The sequence below is a fragment of the Rhinoderma darwinii genome, chromosome 6 (assembly GCF_050947455.1).
Source record: "Rhinoderma darwinii isolate aRhiDar2 chromosome 6, aRhiDar2.hap1, whole genome shotgun sequence".
NCBI lineage: Eukaryota > Metazoa > Chordata > Amphibia > Anura > Rhinodermatidae > Rhinoderma > Rhinoderma darwinii.
This window is the reverse complement of record NC_134692.1, coordinates 129,867,116-129,882,938: the sequence shown is the minus strand read 5'-3', so window position 1 is coordinate 129,882,938 and position 15,823 is coordinate 129,867,116. Positions and strand designations below refer to the sequence as shown.

The 15,823-nt window shown below is 42.5% G+C and overlaps 1 protein-coding gene across 4 annotated transcripts in view; it reads left to right on the top strand.

Annotated features, from left to right (window-relative positions):
* The window catches only part of MAD1L1 (mitotic arrest deficient 1 like 1), a 527,150-nt gene that overhangs the window by 59,204 nt on the left and 452,123 nt on the right, over positions 1-15,823 (top strand). For all 4 annotated transcript variants that reach the window (XM_075830343.1, XM_075830342.1, XM_075830344.1 and 1 more), the window contains exon 10: positions 3,352-3,438. In XM_075830343.1, the coding sequence (XP_075686458.1) occupies positions 3,352-3,438 (87 nt within the window). The remainder of the gene's footprint in view (positions 1-3,351; positions 3,439-15,823) is intronic.

The following is a 15,823-nucleotide window of genomic DNA, read 5'->3' as shown; positions in this document are numbered from 1 at the left end:
ATTCATGAGGTAACCCTTTTAATGGAACTTGATGTTGTTGTATTATATAATATTCAGGGCTGTCTTATTGCCAAAGAAGAGTGTATGGAAGTTGTGTTGTCCAGAAACAGAAAACATGTCTACTTCCAAAATCCGCACCACGCCTGTCCAAGGGCTGAGTATAGTATTTAATCTCAGCTCCATTGACGTGAATGAGGCTGAGCTGCAATACCCCCACACAACCTGTTGGCATTTGTTGCGCTGTTTTTGGAGGAAAGCCGCCAATAGTCTGCCGGACTATTAGAATTTTGAACTATTGCATGCTGGGTAAAAGGAATTATCCACAACATACTTTTTTTCTTTTTCTTTTTTCTTTTTTTATTCCTTTGACCTAAAAATGACACAGAAAATAAAATTATGATTGTTGGTAATCCAATTTCTGGCACCCTCATGGTTACGGAGAATGAGGAGCACCAAGTCTCCTCGCATACAGCCAAGCGCTCACAATAGAATTGAATGGCAGCATCAAATAAGTGGCTGCCAACCAAGGAACATTTTAGAGGCATATTCAATATATTTGCTGTCATTTTTAACTGATCGTTCTAACTCGTGGCTATAATTTTGGTATTATAGACGTGATGATTATCACTAACCAATGGTATTAATCATAAAGGGGAACAATCAGTTTTTCTTTGAGCTTACTACACTTCACTCTTTGCTTTTAACCAGTGGCTTACTTAACATAAGGTCAGGGCATGGGACCAATGATGGGAGGGTCACTGAACGGCCTGCCTTGACTCGGTCATAGCAGCTACCTACAGCTGCCACGAAGTGGCGCTCACTGGGTACAGGTTTATACAGCTCCCATTGAGTTCATTGCCAATAGTAAAACGATTTGCTGTTGGCTCTCCCTAGTGGTGGCTGTAGGCAGCCAGACCTATATAATTTATCAAGTCAGAAAGCGGAGCTCCCCTATAAAGATGTATTCTGAAATGATCAATCACATGATTTCAAGTCTAAAAACGGAACGATGGACATTAACTTTATTAAAGACGTAGTACATTTAGTAGAGCCCATTCTGAGTTTTGCTATGGGGGGTCTATGGTTTTTGTGTATACCACTCCGTGCTAATATTTCTGTTCTGTCACCAGCCCGTGTTTCTAAATAGCAGACAAATTTTGTCCAACAAGGATTCCGAAAAACCATGTTCATGTCCTGCCATCGTTTGAACTAAAAAGGTTAAAGAAGAAGATAAACTCTTCAGGGTGTTGAGACAGATGTACAGAAATAATGCGGTGCGTTGTAGAGGTGTTAGCAAGTTTTAGAGTAACAGATTGCAGAGGAACTACATACTGTAAGTACATTACATTGCACCAGGTTCTGCTTGAGAAGTTCTCTGTTAGTTTGATAAGGGAGATGAATGGACGAGACTCAGACTTCCAGTCCTGGTCACTGCGTCTTTCTGTTTTTTAGCTTTTACCTCTATAATAATTAGATCTTGGTTGCCCAAAACAACATTGTACAAAGTCGTTTTATTTCCACACTGTCGAAACTTCTTAAAGTTTTAGCTTCTCCTTCTATTTGTTCTTTGCGCACAGATGGAGCTTTATCTTTATTTTGTGTCTACACAGAAGTCCCTTAGAAGTGGTCCTCATTACTGTCTCCTTTTTCCATACGGGAGTAAAGTGACTGAGAATTGCTGCTCTTGGTTTTGTTCTTGCTTTCTTACTACTTTGTGACGTTTTGTAAAATGTATCTCAACATGTAGGTCACGGTATATCCATTGGTTATAAAGGACTTAGCCATTTTGAGAACCCACAAATTTTTGCGGGAACAGGTGATGTCAGTGAGAATTTATTTTTCTTTGGGTTACTAAAGGAATATGAAAAATGACATGGATGTGAACCAGATTTAGTGTTCATGTCCGTTGTGATCTTGAAGGAAATGTCAATTGGATGAGGTGCATATTTTTATTTTATTTTTTCAGGTGATTTGATATTTTGTCAGACAGGATAAATCGTGGCATGACTGACTACGTATACATGCATGCCCGGGTGATTTACATATATATGTGCCTAGAAGGGTCCCTATTGGTAGCACTGTTTGTCTTCAAACTTAGGTCTGTGGCATAGTTATCTGATCTTTTCTTTGAAGACGTTTAAAGAGTGTTTTTTTTTTTTAGCTATAATTCTCTTGAAATTGCTGCAAAACAATGGGATTTTGACATCATTTTACAAAAATTTTAGAAATAAATACGGTTGGACTGCAATATGTAACTACATTCGAAATGACCATGTATAGACAAACATTGGCATACGTGGTAGTTACCTATAGGTGGCACTAGAGTGACTAGACAGACAGTTTTGGGGAAGAGCTATTTTGCATACTTTACCCAGGGTGCATTGCCGTTAAGACTGCTAGCAGCTGGATCTCCACAAGGACAATCGGTACCTTCCAATAGATATTAATAGAAAACAACAAAGTTAGGCATATCACATGCTAACTTCTGGGAATACTTCTCAATCTTAAAGAGGTAATTTCAGGGATAGACATTGGTGGCATATCTGTAAAATATGCTATCGGCCAATCGCTAGTCTTCGACCATTGTTCACTAGAATGAGGTGACAGCGCTATTAAAGTTTTGTGCAACTTCGTCTCCTGTTGGCTCTGCTTTGCTTTCTCGGGAATCCACACAATCAGACCATTGTACTAAATGACAGATTATGCGCCTTCCTGGAAAAAAGTGGAGATGAAGTGGCATGGCACATTGCTAGTGCCGATGCCACTTTGTTCTAGCGATCGGAATTGGTGCCATAAATTGAGACGAGATGTTTTCTGAGACAACGGATAAAATAAAAGTGATAAAGTAACAACGCACGTGTCTTAATACACGTGTTCATAAATTGGGGCATCTTAATATCCAAAAAGGGTTAAACTAGTAGTTGGTGTATAGCTGGTGCTCCTCACGTCTTCACGTTTAACCCTTGAACACTTTTATAGAGCACACCGTTTGAAGTGCTTCTGTGTCTCGACAGGACCTTGTCATCTACATGTTCGCTCATTTTGGGTTACGGTACTGAATATTTAAGAACCAAACTTCTCTTCGAATCATTGACCATGACAAGTACATACAAGTCACAAACCTTAAACTAACCGGAAATTATATGAGGTGTCCCGTTGCACAGATCTCTTCTATTACTGACCAATCTGTCATTAGTCGTAATGAATTTCCGGGATCTACAGTAATTGCTGTATCCGCGCGGATTCTGTCGTATTACTGTCACCTTTTTATGTAATAAATCATTCTTTACTGGTTATAAATGGCTATGTTATAGTTGTCATTAAAACATTGATCTTTTCTTTGTTTTTCAGGACTCCAGATGATCTCTCTGGACAGATACGTGCTATACAGCAGCGGGAGATTAAGCTGAAAGAAGAGAACCTCCGCATTATTAACAGGTAGGGGGCTGATTATTTCCATTTTATATGATTACTCGTAACTTATTGCAAAATTTGCTGCATTCTAGAAATATAATCATTTTAAAACTGCTTCCTAGTTTCATCTGTGGGTTTACTGCTGAAGCTACTAACTTATAGCAGAGAATTAGGAGGTCTACTGTACCCTGGAGTACACATTACCCTATTTACCTTCTTAAACGGATCTTTTTGCCCGTTATTTATATGGCATCCACCGATGTGAGAAAATGCCATCATCCATTGCTATTCCCCACTGGAGACCCTATTTCAGACTTGCACTCGATCACCCGCTTTCGCACACACACTCAATAGTTAGTTTAATAGGACGCCAGTTAAAGTATCGGCATGTTTTTGGAGGGGGAGGAAACTGGAATAACACGAAGGAAAAGCACCTAATCTTTGTGAGGAAAACACAACCTCCATTCAAATGTTGTTCTGGTTGGGGTTATACTTGGGGCTCCTTGCAGCAGTGCCAGTCACCGTCCTGTCCAAATACTGCTCTTAATTCTCCTGGAAAATACATTTTTGATGAAAAAAAAACAACAAAAAAACTTTCTTTTAGAGTATCTTCTTTGCATTTCCTCAAGGTTTTCACATAGGCCTTATCTTATTCTCTGCAGTTTAAGAGTTTAGTTGATGGGAGCCCAGGCGACCTAGGTGCTTATCTAAAAATGTAAATATAAAGTATTAAAACTAGTGCATTTAAGAATATCAGTGTTACCCAAGGCAAGTATCTACCTACAGGTGAGAGTTAGAAAGTCCACATACACTGTTCGGCCATAAAATGAAAACCTATAAAGCCTAATATTGTGTAGGTCCTCCTTGTCCTGCCAAAACAGCTCTGACCTGTCGAGGCATGGACTCTGTGAGATCTCTGAAGGTGTGCTGTGGTATCTAGCACCAAGACATTAGCCGATTCATAAAGTCTTGTAAGTTGCGAGGTGGGGCCCCCATGGATCAGACTTGTTTTTCGGCACATCCCACAGATCTAGGGAATTTGGAGGCCAAGTCAACAACTTGAACTCTTAGTCGTGTTCCTTCAAACCATTCCTGAACAATGTTTGCAGTGTGGCAGCGGGAATCATGCTGCTGAAAGAGGGCTGTGCCATTAGGGAATACCGATGCCATGAAGGGTGTTCTTGTTCTGTAATAATTTTTGGTAGGTGGTAATGTCAAAGTAACATCCACATGAATGCCAGGACCCAAGATTTCCCAGCAGAACATTGCCCAGAGAATCAGACTCCCTCTGCCGGCTTTTCTTGCCATCTCTTCCCCAGGTAAGCGTTGCGCACGCACGCACCCGGCCGTCCACATGATGTAAAAGAAAACGTGTTTTATCAGACCAGGCACCTTCTTCCATTGCTCCATGGTCCAGTTCTGATTCTCTCGTGCTCAATGTAGGACTTTCACCGGTGGACATTGGTGAACATGGGCCCTCCTAACCAGTCTGCGGCTTTCTAGTCCCATATGCAGCAAGTTGCGATGCTCTGTATGTTCTGACACCTTTCTATCATAGCCAGCAGTAACTTTTTCAGCAGTTGGTCCTACAGTAGCTTTTCTGTGGGATCTGAGTCATACAGGATAGCCTTCGCTCCCCACACGCATCAATAAACCTTAAGCGCCCGTGACTGTGTCGCTGGTTATCGGATGTCCTTCCTTGAACAACTTTTGGTAGGTACGAACTACTGCGTACCGGGAAACTGGCGTTTTGGTGATGCCGTGACTCGTCTAGTCATCACAATTTGGCTCATGTCAGTCGGTCAGATCCTTACTTATTTTCCTGCTTCTAACAAATCAACTTCAAGAACTGATTGTGAAATTGCTATTCATGCAATTTTCTAATATACTGGGTGCAGGTCCAACGAAGCGTTGGAACGAACCTACAAAGCATTGTTCTTGCTTACATCCATATTTCTTCCTCTATTAAACTCTGATACATTAAGCCCGAATGATAAAATACTCAGTGCAAAGGAAAAGTGGAGTACTTGCCCATGGTAACTAATTTAGTTGCTGTTTTTATTTTCCAAAAGACCTCTGAAAAATAAAAGATTGCTATGGGCAACTGCTCCTTTTTTCCTTTGCACTAGTTTTAAAAAATCTCCTCCAATGTTTGTTTTTTCGTTGAATACCTTGATATCACCCTCTTTTCTATGTTTGACACTCGGAAGTCCCTTGACCAATCCTTTATAGGTTTTAATTTGACGTAAAGTAGCACTTTAAGAGCACATAGAGTTTACATCCTCTGTTCGGAGCATCTGAAGACTTGCGTCTTACGCCTCGGGGATGAGTGGCACAGTTGGTTAAGCACTTGCTGCTTCTCTTGACATTTTAAAGTCTTCTGAGCCCCTGAGAATAGCAAAAATAGTTTTTGGCATTGCCAATAGCTCCTGAAAGTGCACTCTAGTGCTGAAATGACTGATATTTAACATACTTGAGTCATCTTCAGTGCTTAAGAATGAGGGGAAAAATCTGTCTGATGAGCATTTGTTTGATTTGTAAATGTCAAGTGAAGCCTTCCCCTTCTTGTAAATCTCTGTCCTTCTAGAACCGTTTCATTTAGGTCATTTAAGGGTGGTGCTGACGAGAACCATACATTAGTTTTTGTCTATCGCTGTATAGCTTTTTATTTTTTTTTTTTTTTTCAAAAATTTTCACCAAGTTTAACATCAAATAAAATTTTACCGTTTAAACGGTTTCTCCACTTTGGACAATCCCTTTTTGTTAGAAGTGTCCCCTTACAATATTTTAATAACCGGGTATCCTGTTGGTACAACTATATCCAGTACCAGTAGTCTGTGCAATCTCCCTGCAGCACCTCCACAGGGTAAATGAAGTATTACACAATTCTCAATAATTTATTATGGCTTTCTGTGTCATGCACATACCAGGTCTGCCAGAGCGAGAAAGATGCATATCGCTCAACGCTTGCATCCCCAGTCACGGGAAACTTTTAAGCTCAGTCCCCGATTCGACGGGATTGCTCAACAAACACACAAAGAACGCTTATGAGCCATTAGTGGACAATCCCGAAAGAAGTGGGACAGTTGGGAGGTATAGTGATGCATCTTGTAAATGCAACTCGCTGTGACTCGTAAATGAGGGTCCTGAATGGTGGAATCCCGATATAAACGCTGACAATGCATTTTTTAAACCAGGTTATACCCCTTCAAGAGTAAACTTAGATTTCATTTTAATTGAAATTTCTATTATTGTAGAGTAGGGGGGAGCACTATGACAGCACATGTCTCTTCATGGGTTTGGAGTTGCATACACAAATGTACATCCACCCTAACCTATGGTAATCTAATGACATTAAAGGGGTTGCCTCTCGGTCCCATTTTCTCCCAGCTGCTTTTTTTTGCGGTGTAGGTAAGAGCAATTAGTCTGGCGTTGGAGCAAGAGACAGATTTTTGTTGCACAGAGGATTGCCTATTCTCTATACCGTGTGACAAGCCTTCAGTCATTTAGGAACAGCTAGGCCAGAAGGTGATTTTAGGCTCTGGATGTATACAATAAATGTTTCCGTTCACTGACTGCAAGCAGAATTGACGAGGCATTGAAACAAAAGAATAAATTACATGATACAGTGATTAAGCTTTATTTACATAAGACTGGACAGCCCTTTGATAGACACTTCATTGATAGCAACACAATGACTCTTACTCCATAGTCTTACGTTAGCAGAGTTGTCTGAATTAGTAGAAAAATGACTGATGGCTGGAGACTGAAGGATTAATTACATTGCCGAAATAGACCGGATTGGAATGGGCCCCAGTCAATTTGTTTTGCGCGCTGCTTCGATGTGCTGCAACTTCCTTAACCAGCGTCTCTGGCTGAAACACGATCGAGCTTCATTAATATGTATTCCCCGGGTTCATGCAGCGCAGAGGAACTTTCTATGAATCCGATCTCCAGATTGATTTCTATGAAATTTAAATAGACGTTTTGCCAAGTCCTGCTGCAGCACACATGAGCAAATCAAGAAGATAAAAGATTTTTTTGCAATGGTTATTCTACTTTTCCCTGTAAATTTTCATCTTCTCCTCTTGCGGAAAGTGCCGTATGTGAACCTATTGACTACCTGCTTTGCAGTTCCGTTCTCGGGAGATCCTATGACAGAAAGCAAATCCTTCATGTCATGGTTTGATCATTTAAAGTCCACTTTGTAAATGTAAATTTCTAAAATTTGTTTTTTACTCTCGCTATTTACCTGCAAAGGACTATAAAACTCAGACGGGACCTGCCCTGCCATAGCATCCTGCAGCTAGAGCTGGGCGAGTTTCCCAAAATTTGTTTCTGGTGTGATTTGATCGAATCGGCCCTCCGATTTGGTCCGAATACATTTTCTGTGAAACGCAAGTACCCTGATTGCCCTGGAAACTCATTTTTGACTCTGAGGCCCCTTTACATCACGGTATTGCCTACCGTCAGATATATACAGTATACATCTAGTTGTGTCCATTCTGTTAGATGCAACAGGCGGGCTGTGGAGAGCTATAGTAGCTGGAGTTCCATAACAGGATTCAGAGAGCTTCCCTTTTCTGAATTCTGATGCTCGGCCTGGGAAAGCTTCTGACATCACCGTCCTCACACATTAGCCTAGGGGAATTAGGCCCCCAAGTCTCTTGTGTGAGGCAGGCAGGGGAAGCTCCTGTGATCCCTGCCCCGATGAGACCTCTCTGCACCCGGAAGCCCACTTGCCACCTCCACGTCCTCGTCCATGCTGCCCACATTTCAGCCTTCCCGCACCAGAGGGGGGGGGGTCAGATGGCTCCCCTCTCTTGATGCCACATTCCAGTGGCATTTGTACCTGCACGGCAGCCCGGCTATCCCCTCTTAGATGCAGTCTGAGTCCCAATGCTGCTTTTTATCTCCTTTGGGAGGTAGCCCTAATGCTGTAACTGTCCATTAAAGGACATTTGTCACTGGGGCTACCCTAGGGAAGCTCAGAGGCATACAATATCTTCCCTGAAGGAAATAAAAAGCAGCTGGGGACTCTGGCTGCTTTGAAGGGGATAGTTGGCCGCCCTGCGGGTGGCTATGGACTACAAAGGCCACAGGAAAGGGGCATCAAGCGAGGGAAGTCACCTGACTCCTTCTGGTGCGGGGAGGCCAGTCTTCAGGCAGCATTGATGAGGATGGTTGAGAAGGTGAGTGCTCTCCCAGGTAATGAGTTCTCATCGGGGCATGGATCCCAGGAGCTGTCCCTGCCTGCCTCACATAAGAGACTTTGGGGATCGGGCACTACTTAACGTAATGTGTGGCCCTGAGGGTAAAGGACTTATTTAAAGAGGTTTTCTTACCAATAAATTCTTAATACTTAAACAGAGGTCACCCACCAACCTGTTGATGACATATATGTTTAGGAATTCTTCCTTCTTCGGGGTCTGCAGTTACCTTGTACTTTTTTTTTTTTTTATTGTTTATCTTTCGCGCCTTTCTGACGGCGACCATTCAGCTAATGTCTACATGACCATTCTTTTCCCCGGATGACTTAATTCTTACTTTGCTCTTATTAATGCAGACTTCTTTATTCCTTTTGTTCTAGTGGGGACATAAAAATACAGCGATAACTTGCACACGTTTAGTTAATGTGTGCTCCTAAAAGAGGAGGAGCTGATAGGATGTCCTCTACGGCCTGTTAGTGGGGCATGGGAAATGGTCATAGTCACAACCATTCCTAAACTCAAAAATAAGGGCAGTACCGGAAGACACTTGTTGTAGCCCCACAATGTGCAACATTGGCAACCATGGTACGCTCTTGCTGTTGCTATTTTTTGTATAGTCTATGTGAAAAAGGGTACTGTTCGGAGTTTAGTGTTTCATGTTTGTCTTATGTCTGGTATTATTGATTGGGGGGGGGTTTATCAATAATATTTTAGAGCAAGTGACCTAATGCACCGAATGTGCTGTGATGAAGAGTAAAGGTCCTTTCACACTGCCATCTTGGCTGGTGCAACGAGCGCCGATCAATGAACCGCTCGTTGATCGACGCTCGTTTGCTCTTTTCAACAAGTTCTATGTATAGGGTCGAGAGCTCGTTACTCCGATCGTTCGTACCTATGCATTACCATCATGGTGGCAGCGTGTCTCCCTGTTTACACAGGGAGATGTGCTGCCGACAACAATAATATTTTAGTTTTTTTAAAACTATACAATCCACAGATGAACGAGTGTTTCCCCGATAATTGGCCAGTGTAGGAGGTCCTTAACCAGATCTATTCATAATCGCGTTGGGACTCTCCTTGGGGGGCTATACGGGGTACTACTAAGGAACGATTCCTGTCTGAGATATATCATCGCTCAAGTATCCCTGCTGATAAGATGGCACTCCTGTTCCCGAACTGATCTCGATGTCCCAGCTATATAAATAGTTTTACTCCAATGTCTATTTTAATTTGGGAAAGGCCTTTTTCAATTTGATGTACACATTCAGGAGAGGAATAATATCTGACATACTGCGGCATAAAGTGCTTACAGAAGCCCGGATTTATTGCAAAGAAAGAAAAAAGAAAATTAAAATAATTCTTTCACTAAATAGCAAAGACTTGCCATAATTATGCTGCCAAGAGTGTTAGATACAAAGGCGGTTTACACATAAACATGCTTTGAAACTTTGAGATATGATTTAATTTTCCCTTTAATCTCTCTGCTGTGCTGGCAGTTCTTGTTGTGTTCACCTCATACTTATCTTTACTTGGTATGATGTCGTGCCATAGCGTACGTAGAAAAAAAAAAGCCTTTAGAAGACGGAAGAAAAAGATCCTGGGTGGAAACAAAAAATCAGAGGGCATATCGGCACAATGTCTTAAATGTTTTTGTTTTAGTCGTACATTACATATGAAGTAGTCGATACTTAGACTTAGCTCTTAGGCCCTATAACCTTAGTACTGACGGGGACATAAGTCAACCTCCGACCTGGTGCCGGCTCAGGAGGTCATAGTTGTAGTACTGAGCGGTGAATCATGGCTATAGTAACAGGGGCTTCAGCTGTCGAACAAGTAAACAATCCAACAATTGCTGTAATAATCACAGAGAAACGAAATGGCAGGGGTCTATATGGCACCGACAGTCAAAGGCTGTCAGAGCATGCTGGGAATTGTAGTTTCTCAACAGCTGGAGTGCCGACCCCCGCTATAAGGTTATAGCTGTAGGAACCATGAGAGATGATGTCCCCAATATGTATGGAGCAACAGTATCGCCATGGTTGTGGCGCCCAGGGTGGAGACGTGAGGCCTTGGCTATAGTACAAGTGATAAACGTTTTGGTGAATAGATTAAAGAACTTTCTACATGGCGCGAGTATCATGTAAAATATCAGATCGCTTAAAAGTTTTCAGTCATTGAGCAGTGTAAACATGTTTAGCAATTACACGATCAGCGAGAAAGGTCTTGCTTGTCGTTGATTGAAACTTTTATGATGGGCAACTAATTTGTGGGCATTATAGCTATCAGGCGTCTTCTAGTCACTAGCAGACGAGACAGAAGGAAATACAAGCAATCTCAAAAGCGATCATACGATTATTGTTATATATAAAGGCATGTCCTTCAACGTTAATAACTTCTAATATCGTCCATCAACCCCCATTTTTACCAATTTATCCTAAGGGTCCTATTACATAGCCTGATGTGTAAACGAGCGCCAATCAAAGAGACTGCTGGTTGATCGGCGCTCGTTCGCTCCTTTCACACCGAGCAATGATTGGTTATGTATGGGGACGAGCGATTGTTATTACGATGGTTCGTCCCCGTACATTTCCATTATGTCGGCAGCGCATCTCCCTGATTACACAAGGAGATGTGCTGCCGACAATGATGATTTTTAATTCTGCATAAACTAGCAAATCTGCCATAGAGGGGGTCCCGGACAGTATATCCCCCTCTATGATGTCGTATTCCTTAATAGGGTATATGTACAGGGGTTTGCCTGACGGGGTCAACCCTTTTTAAGTTTGGAGAAGACTGATCACCGGTTTCATCAACTGTGTCCATGTACTTGAGACCGCGACCAGTCTTGGCTTTCTCTTGCACCACCAGCCCATAGAGGTTCTGATTCTAAATTGTATACAGCCCAAACTGAAAAGGTGGGGGAAAGAAAAGCTTGCGTGTCCGACTTTAAGAAAGCTTATAGAATAGTCCTAAAATTGCTGGTGCAGAAAGACACTGGTGTCAAGCAGCTACTGTAGGACAAAGTTTATACATGCGGTTTGCTATTTCTTGTAGATGCTGGAACTTCAGAAGACCATAAACCTATTTGTTGCATTGATTACTATTCCTCTAGATGATCGGCTCACATAGAATATCTTATTGAATGGGATCTTGGCAACAAACAAGCCGTTACATCCTCTTACCTGGCGCGTCTTGTTCTTTAATCCCTGCGTCTTGCCTATTGATGATTTCTTCCATCTGGCAGGTAGGGGAGAGACACCTGTTGTACTCCTGGGACGAGCTGCCAAGGATCTATAGAGCAAAATGATGACCATAAAAAACGCTCAAGTTCTATGACAGAAAGCGATTTCTTAATGGGGCAGGATGGAATTTGTCTCACAGCTTGCGCAAAATTGAAATTCAGCTTTTGCAAATGACCATACAGGCAAGGTGCAGGGACTGCGGAGATAATAATGGGAAATTTTATAGTAAATTCTGTATAATGGAGGCGACTTCATCATCGCTTTTATGGGAAGGGACCAACCTGCACTGCAGTGCTCAAGAAATTGGCCACACTCGAAAGCTGCATGGAGGTAATGAAAGAATCCGCTTAATGACTAGTCCTATTTAACGGCTGCTATTAGTCCCGGCCTTATTTTAATCTTTCTTCTAAATGCAGAATTTATTTTCTCTAAACGTATTTTGTGTTCCTGGGTGTTCACTCCATCAGCGGAGCGTAGCGTGTGGACTGTAGTGCAGCGTCGACTGAGCGCCAGACCTGTTTTCAGGAGATTGTCTCTTTTAGGGTAATGAACTAGATTCATTCACCTTTTGTGTATGACATTGTCACATACTCTGGAAGGAGCTGATTTATTTTAGATGTCATTGTAGTTCTGTACAAAAAGCAGCTGGCCATGTTTTTTGGAGCTTTGATTTGCATTGACCTCCGTGTATCAATTGAAGAGATTTAGAATAAACCATTTTAATGGGTTTTAACTTTTAGGGTATGTTCACACGTACAATAAAAAACAGCTGAAAATAACGGAGCTGTTTTCAAGGGAAACGCCTTTGATTTTAAGGGGTTTTTAAAGCGGAAAACAATTTTTAACCATTTGAGTTTTTGTTTTTTTTTTAAGCCATTTTTGGAGGCTTTCTTCATAGTGTCAATGGAAAAACAGCTGCAAAAACGCCTCAAGAAGTGACATGCTCCTTCTTTTTACTCGCCGTTTTTCAAAACGAGTGTGAAAATACGCCTTTTCTGAACTAAATGCCGTATTCCCATTGATTTCAATGGGAACCTATTTGTAGGAGTTTCGCTAGTGCTTTTCAAGGCGTATTTCGTGGAGTTTACGCTCCAAAATACGCCTGAAAACACTCTGTGTGAACATACCCTTAAATGGCCATGGCACTCATGGCATTGTCTGACACAGTGCCACCCTAGTTCATGTGGTTGTGTCTAGTACTACAGCTCATCCACTTTCACTTGAATTTGGGCTGAATACAGTATCAGACTCCGCTGAATTCATATTGCCAAAATATGAGTTTAACCGTGAACTTGAAAAAAATGCTTTGCAGTTTACCATATCTGCAGACCATGACACAACATCACTGGCCGTGCAGGTAAAAGCTCTGTGTCCGCATACATCCAATTTAGAATCCAAACATTTTTTTATTAAAGCATTTTTGAAACTTATTGTTTTAAAGATATTTTCATTTTTTTTGCTTTTAATCTCAATTGGTTATGTGCTGGTTACCACAGACAGTTCCAAAATCTGAGTTTGTAAACCAGTCTTGTCCCCACCTACCATTTGACATTTCACTCTGATCACCTTAAGTCAGAGTAAGAGGGAGGGTTGTCAAACACGTTAGACTAACGTCAGCCGAACCCGCCAATATAGCTGGGAAAAAAAAAAATGGCATTTTGAATTCCCCCAACCTTTATTTCTCAAGGGGGATAAACCTCTGCCAGACACATCTTATTCCCCTTTTCCCATTAGTCTCCACTCCTGACATTTCTAATTTAGTAATAATTGTATTCAACCATAAAATAACTATAATTCTGCAGCACATTTTTTTTTAGATCTCTACATTGTGCTGTTCCTCTGTTATACCTCCTAGAAATTTATGAATAAATTGCCAATTAGGTGTTACCAGTTTGGGGGGTGTCTTTTCACAGAAGGGCAGTTTCCTACCTTTACTGACAGTGTCAGACTGTACAGGGATCAAAGAGAAGAGGCAGCACTCCAGATGGACGATGTCAAAAAGCGGTTTCTATTCACCCATATGTGAAAAGGATGCAACGTTTTAGCTGCTCAATGCAGCCTTTGTCAAGCTGAAACGTTGCATCCTTTTCACATATGCGTGAATTAAACCGCTTTTTGAGATCTTCCATCTGGTGTGCTGCCTCTTCTCTTTGATTCGTTTACATTTGAGGGATTCACAAGTCGGATTCCTGGAGGCTGGCAACCAATCGACCCTTGTGAGGTCTAGGCTTACTGTGCTGCTCTTCCTTCAATTTTAGACTGTACAGGGACACGCTTCTTTGACAAAGGGAATGGTAACACCCAGTTGTCCATTTATTCCTACATTTCTAGGAGGAATAACAGAGGAGCGGCACAACGCAGAGTTCTAAGAAATGATGCTCCACAATTGTTATTTAAACGAGACTAAAATACACATTTTAGGGAACATGACCGCTGCACGCTTGGCCGTACCGAGCGTGTATGGGGCTGTCGGCTAACAGGCGTTTATCCAAAAGCTATTGAAGGTGTCTGGTCACATTTCGACATGCCTAATAAAAGACTTAACTAGCTGCAGAATGGTAAAAAGTCAAATTTATTACAGATATAGCACATTTTTATTTTCAAAGTGAACTAGCCCAAAGTGTGGCAATGCAAGATGCCATATATAGGAATGCATATAGCTTGGGTAATGTTCACATCTATAAATAGGGGGTGCAGCAAGAAGCCATGACTGCCGCATCACAAACACCATACAGTACTTAGATCCAGCATTTGGAAATACTTCTAGTACGACTATATTTTAAAATGTACTTAAAGGGGTTTTCCATTCAGGGACATTTGACATATCCACAGGATATGTCAGATAGATGCAGGTCCCAATTCTGGGACCTGCATCTATCTCTAGAACGGGGCACCCTAAACGCTTCTACCACTCTTTGCTCCGGCTAACGCGTGTGATTCCCGACCATGAAGAAGAAAACAGCGTAGCTTGCTAAATTGCACTGTTTCCGTAAGTCCCATAGAACTGAATGGTAGTTATGGATACCGCGTAGCTTAGCAACCTGTAATGCTCTTGTGCCGTCTTTTTTCCCGTGTGGGGGTTTGGGGTGGGTAATTTTGGGAATAAGTACATTGGGATATCATGGTTTCCAACATTTAAATTATTTTTCCAGGGACACTTAGGGTGGGGCGTCTTTGGTGGGTGTGTCTTTATAAGGCGTGTTTTATGGGGCGTGGCGTTCCAGAATTTCTGCATACAAAATTAAACTAACAAAATTTCTGCACTAGTTTGGCTGACTACTATGGTGGCCGGTTTGTCTCTGGTTGTTTACAGGCAGGTGATGTCTCACTTTATCACTAAGGCTAGGTGATATTTGCTGACCACTACTGGTAGCGTAAAAACCAGCATAGATAGTGCCAAACTCAGTGCTCCCTGTAGGTAGTGCCACACGCTGCTCCCTGTAGGTAGTGCCACACGCTGCTCCCTGTAGATATTGCCACACGCTGCTCCCTGTAAGTAGTGTCACACGCTGCTCCCTGTAGGTGGTGCCACACGCTGCTCCCTGTAGGTGGTGCCGCACGCTGCTCCCTGTAGATATTGCCACACGCTGCTCCCTGTAGATATTGCCACACGCTGCTCCCTGTAGGTAGTGCCACACGCTGCTCCCTGTAGGTGGTGCCGCACGCTGCTCCCTGTAGGTGGTGCCGCACGCTGCTCCCTGTAGGTGGTGCCGCACGCTGCTCCCTGTAGGTGGTGCCTCACGCTGCTCCCTGTAGGTGGTGCCTCACGCTGCTCCCTGTAGGTGGTGCCTCACGCTGCTCCCTGTAGGTGGTGCCACACGCTGCTCCCTGTAGGTGGTGCCACACGCTGCTCCCTGTAGATAGAACCATTGTGACTCCCTCTATAAGTGGAATTCCCGCCCAGGCGTCGGCAATGCTTTGGCCGGGGATTCTGCTGCAGGAGGTGCCCCTGACGTC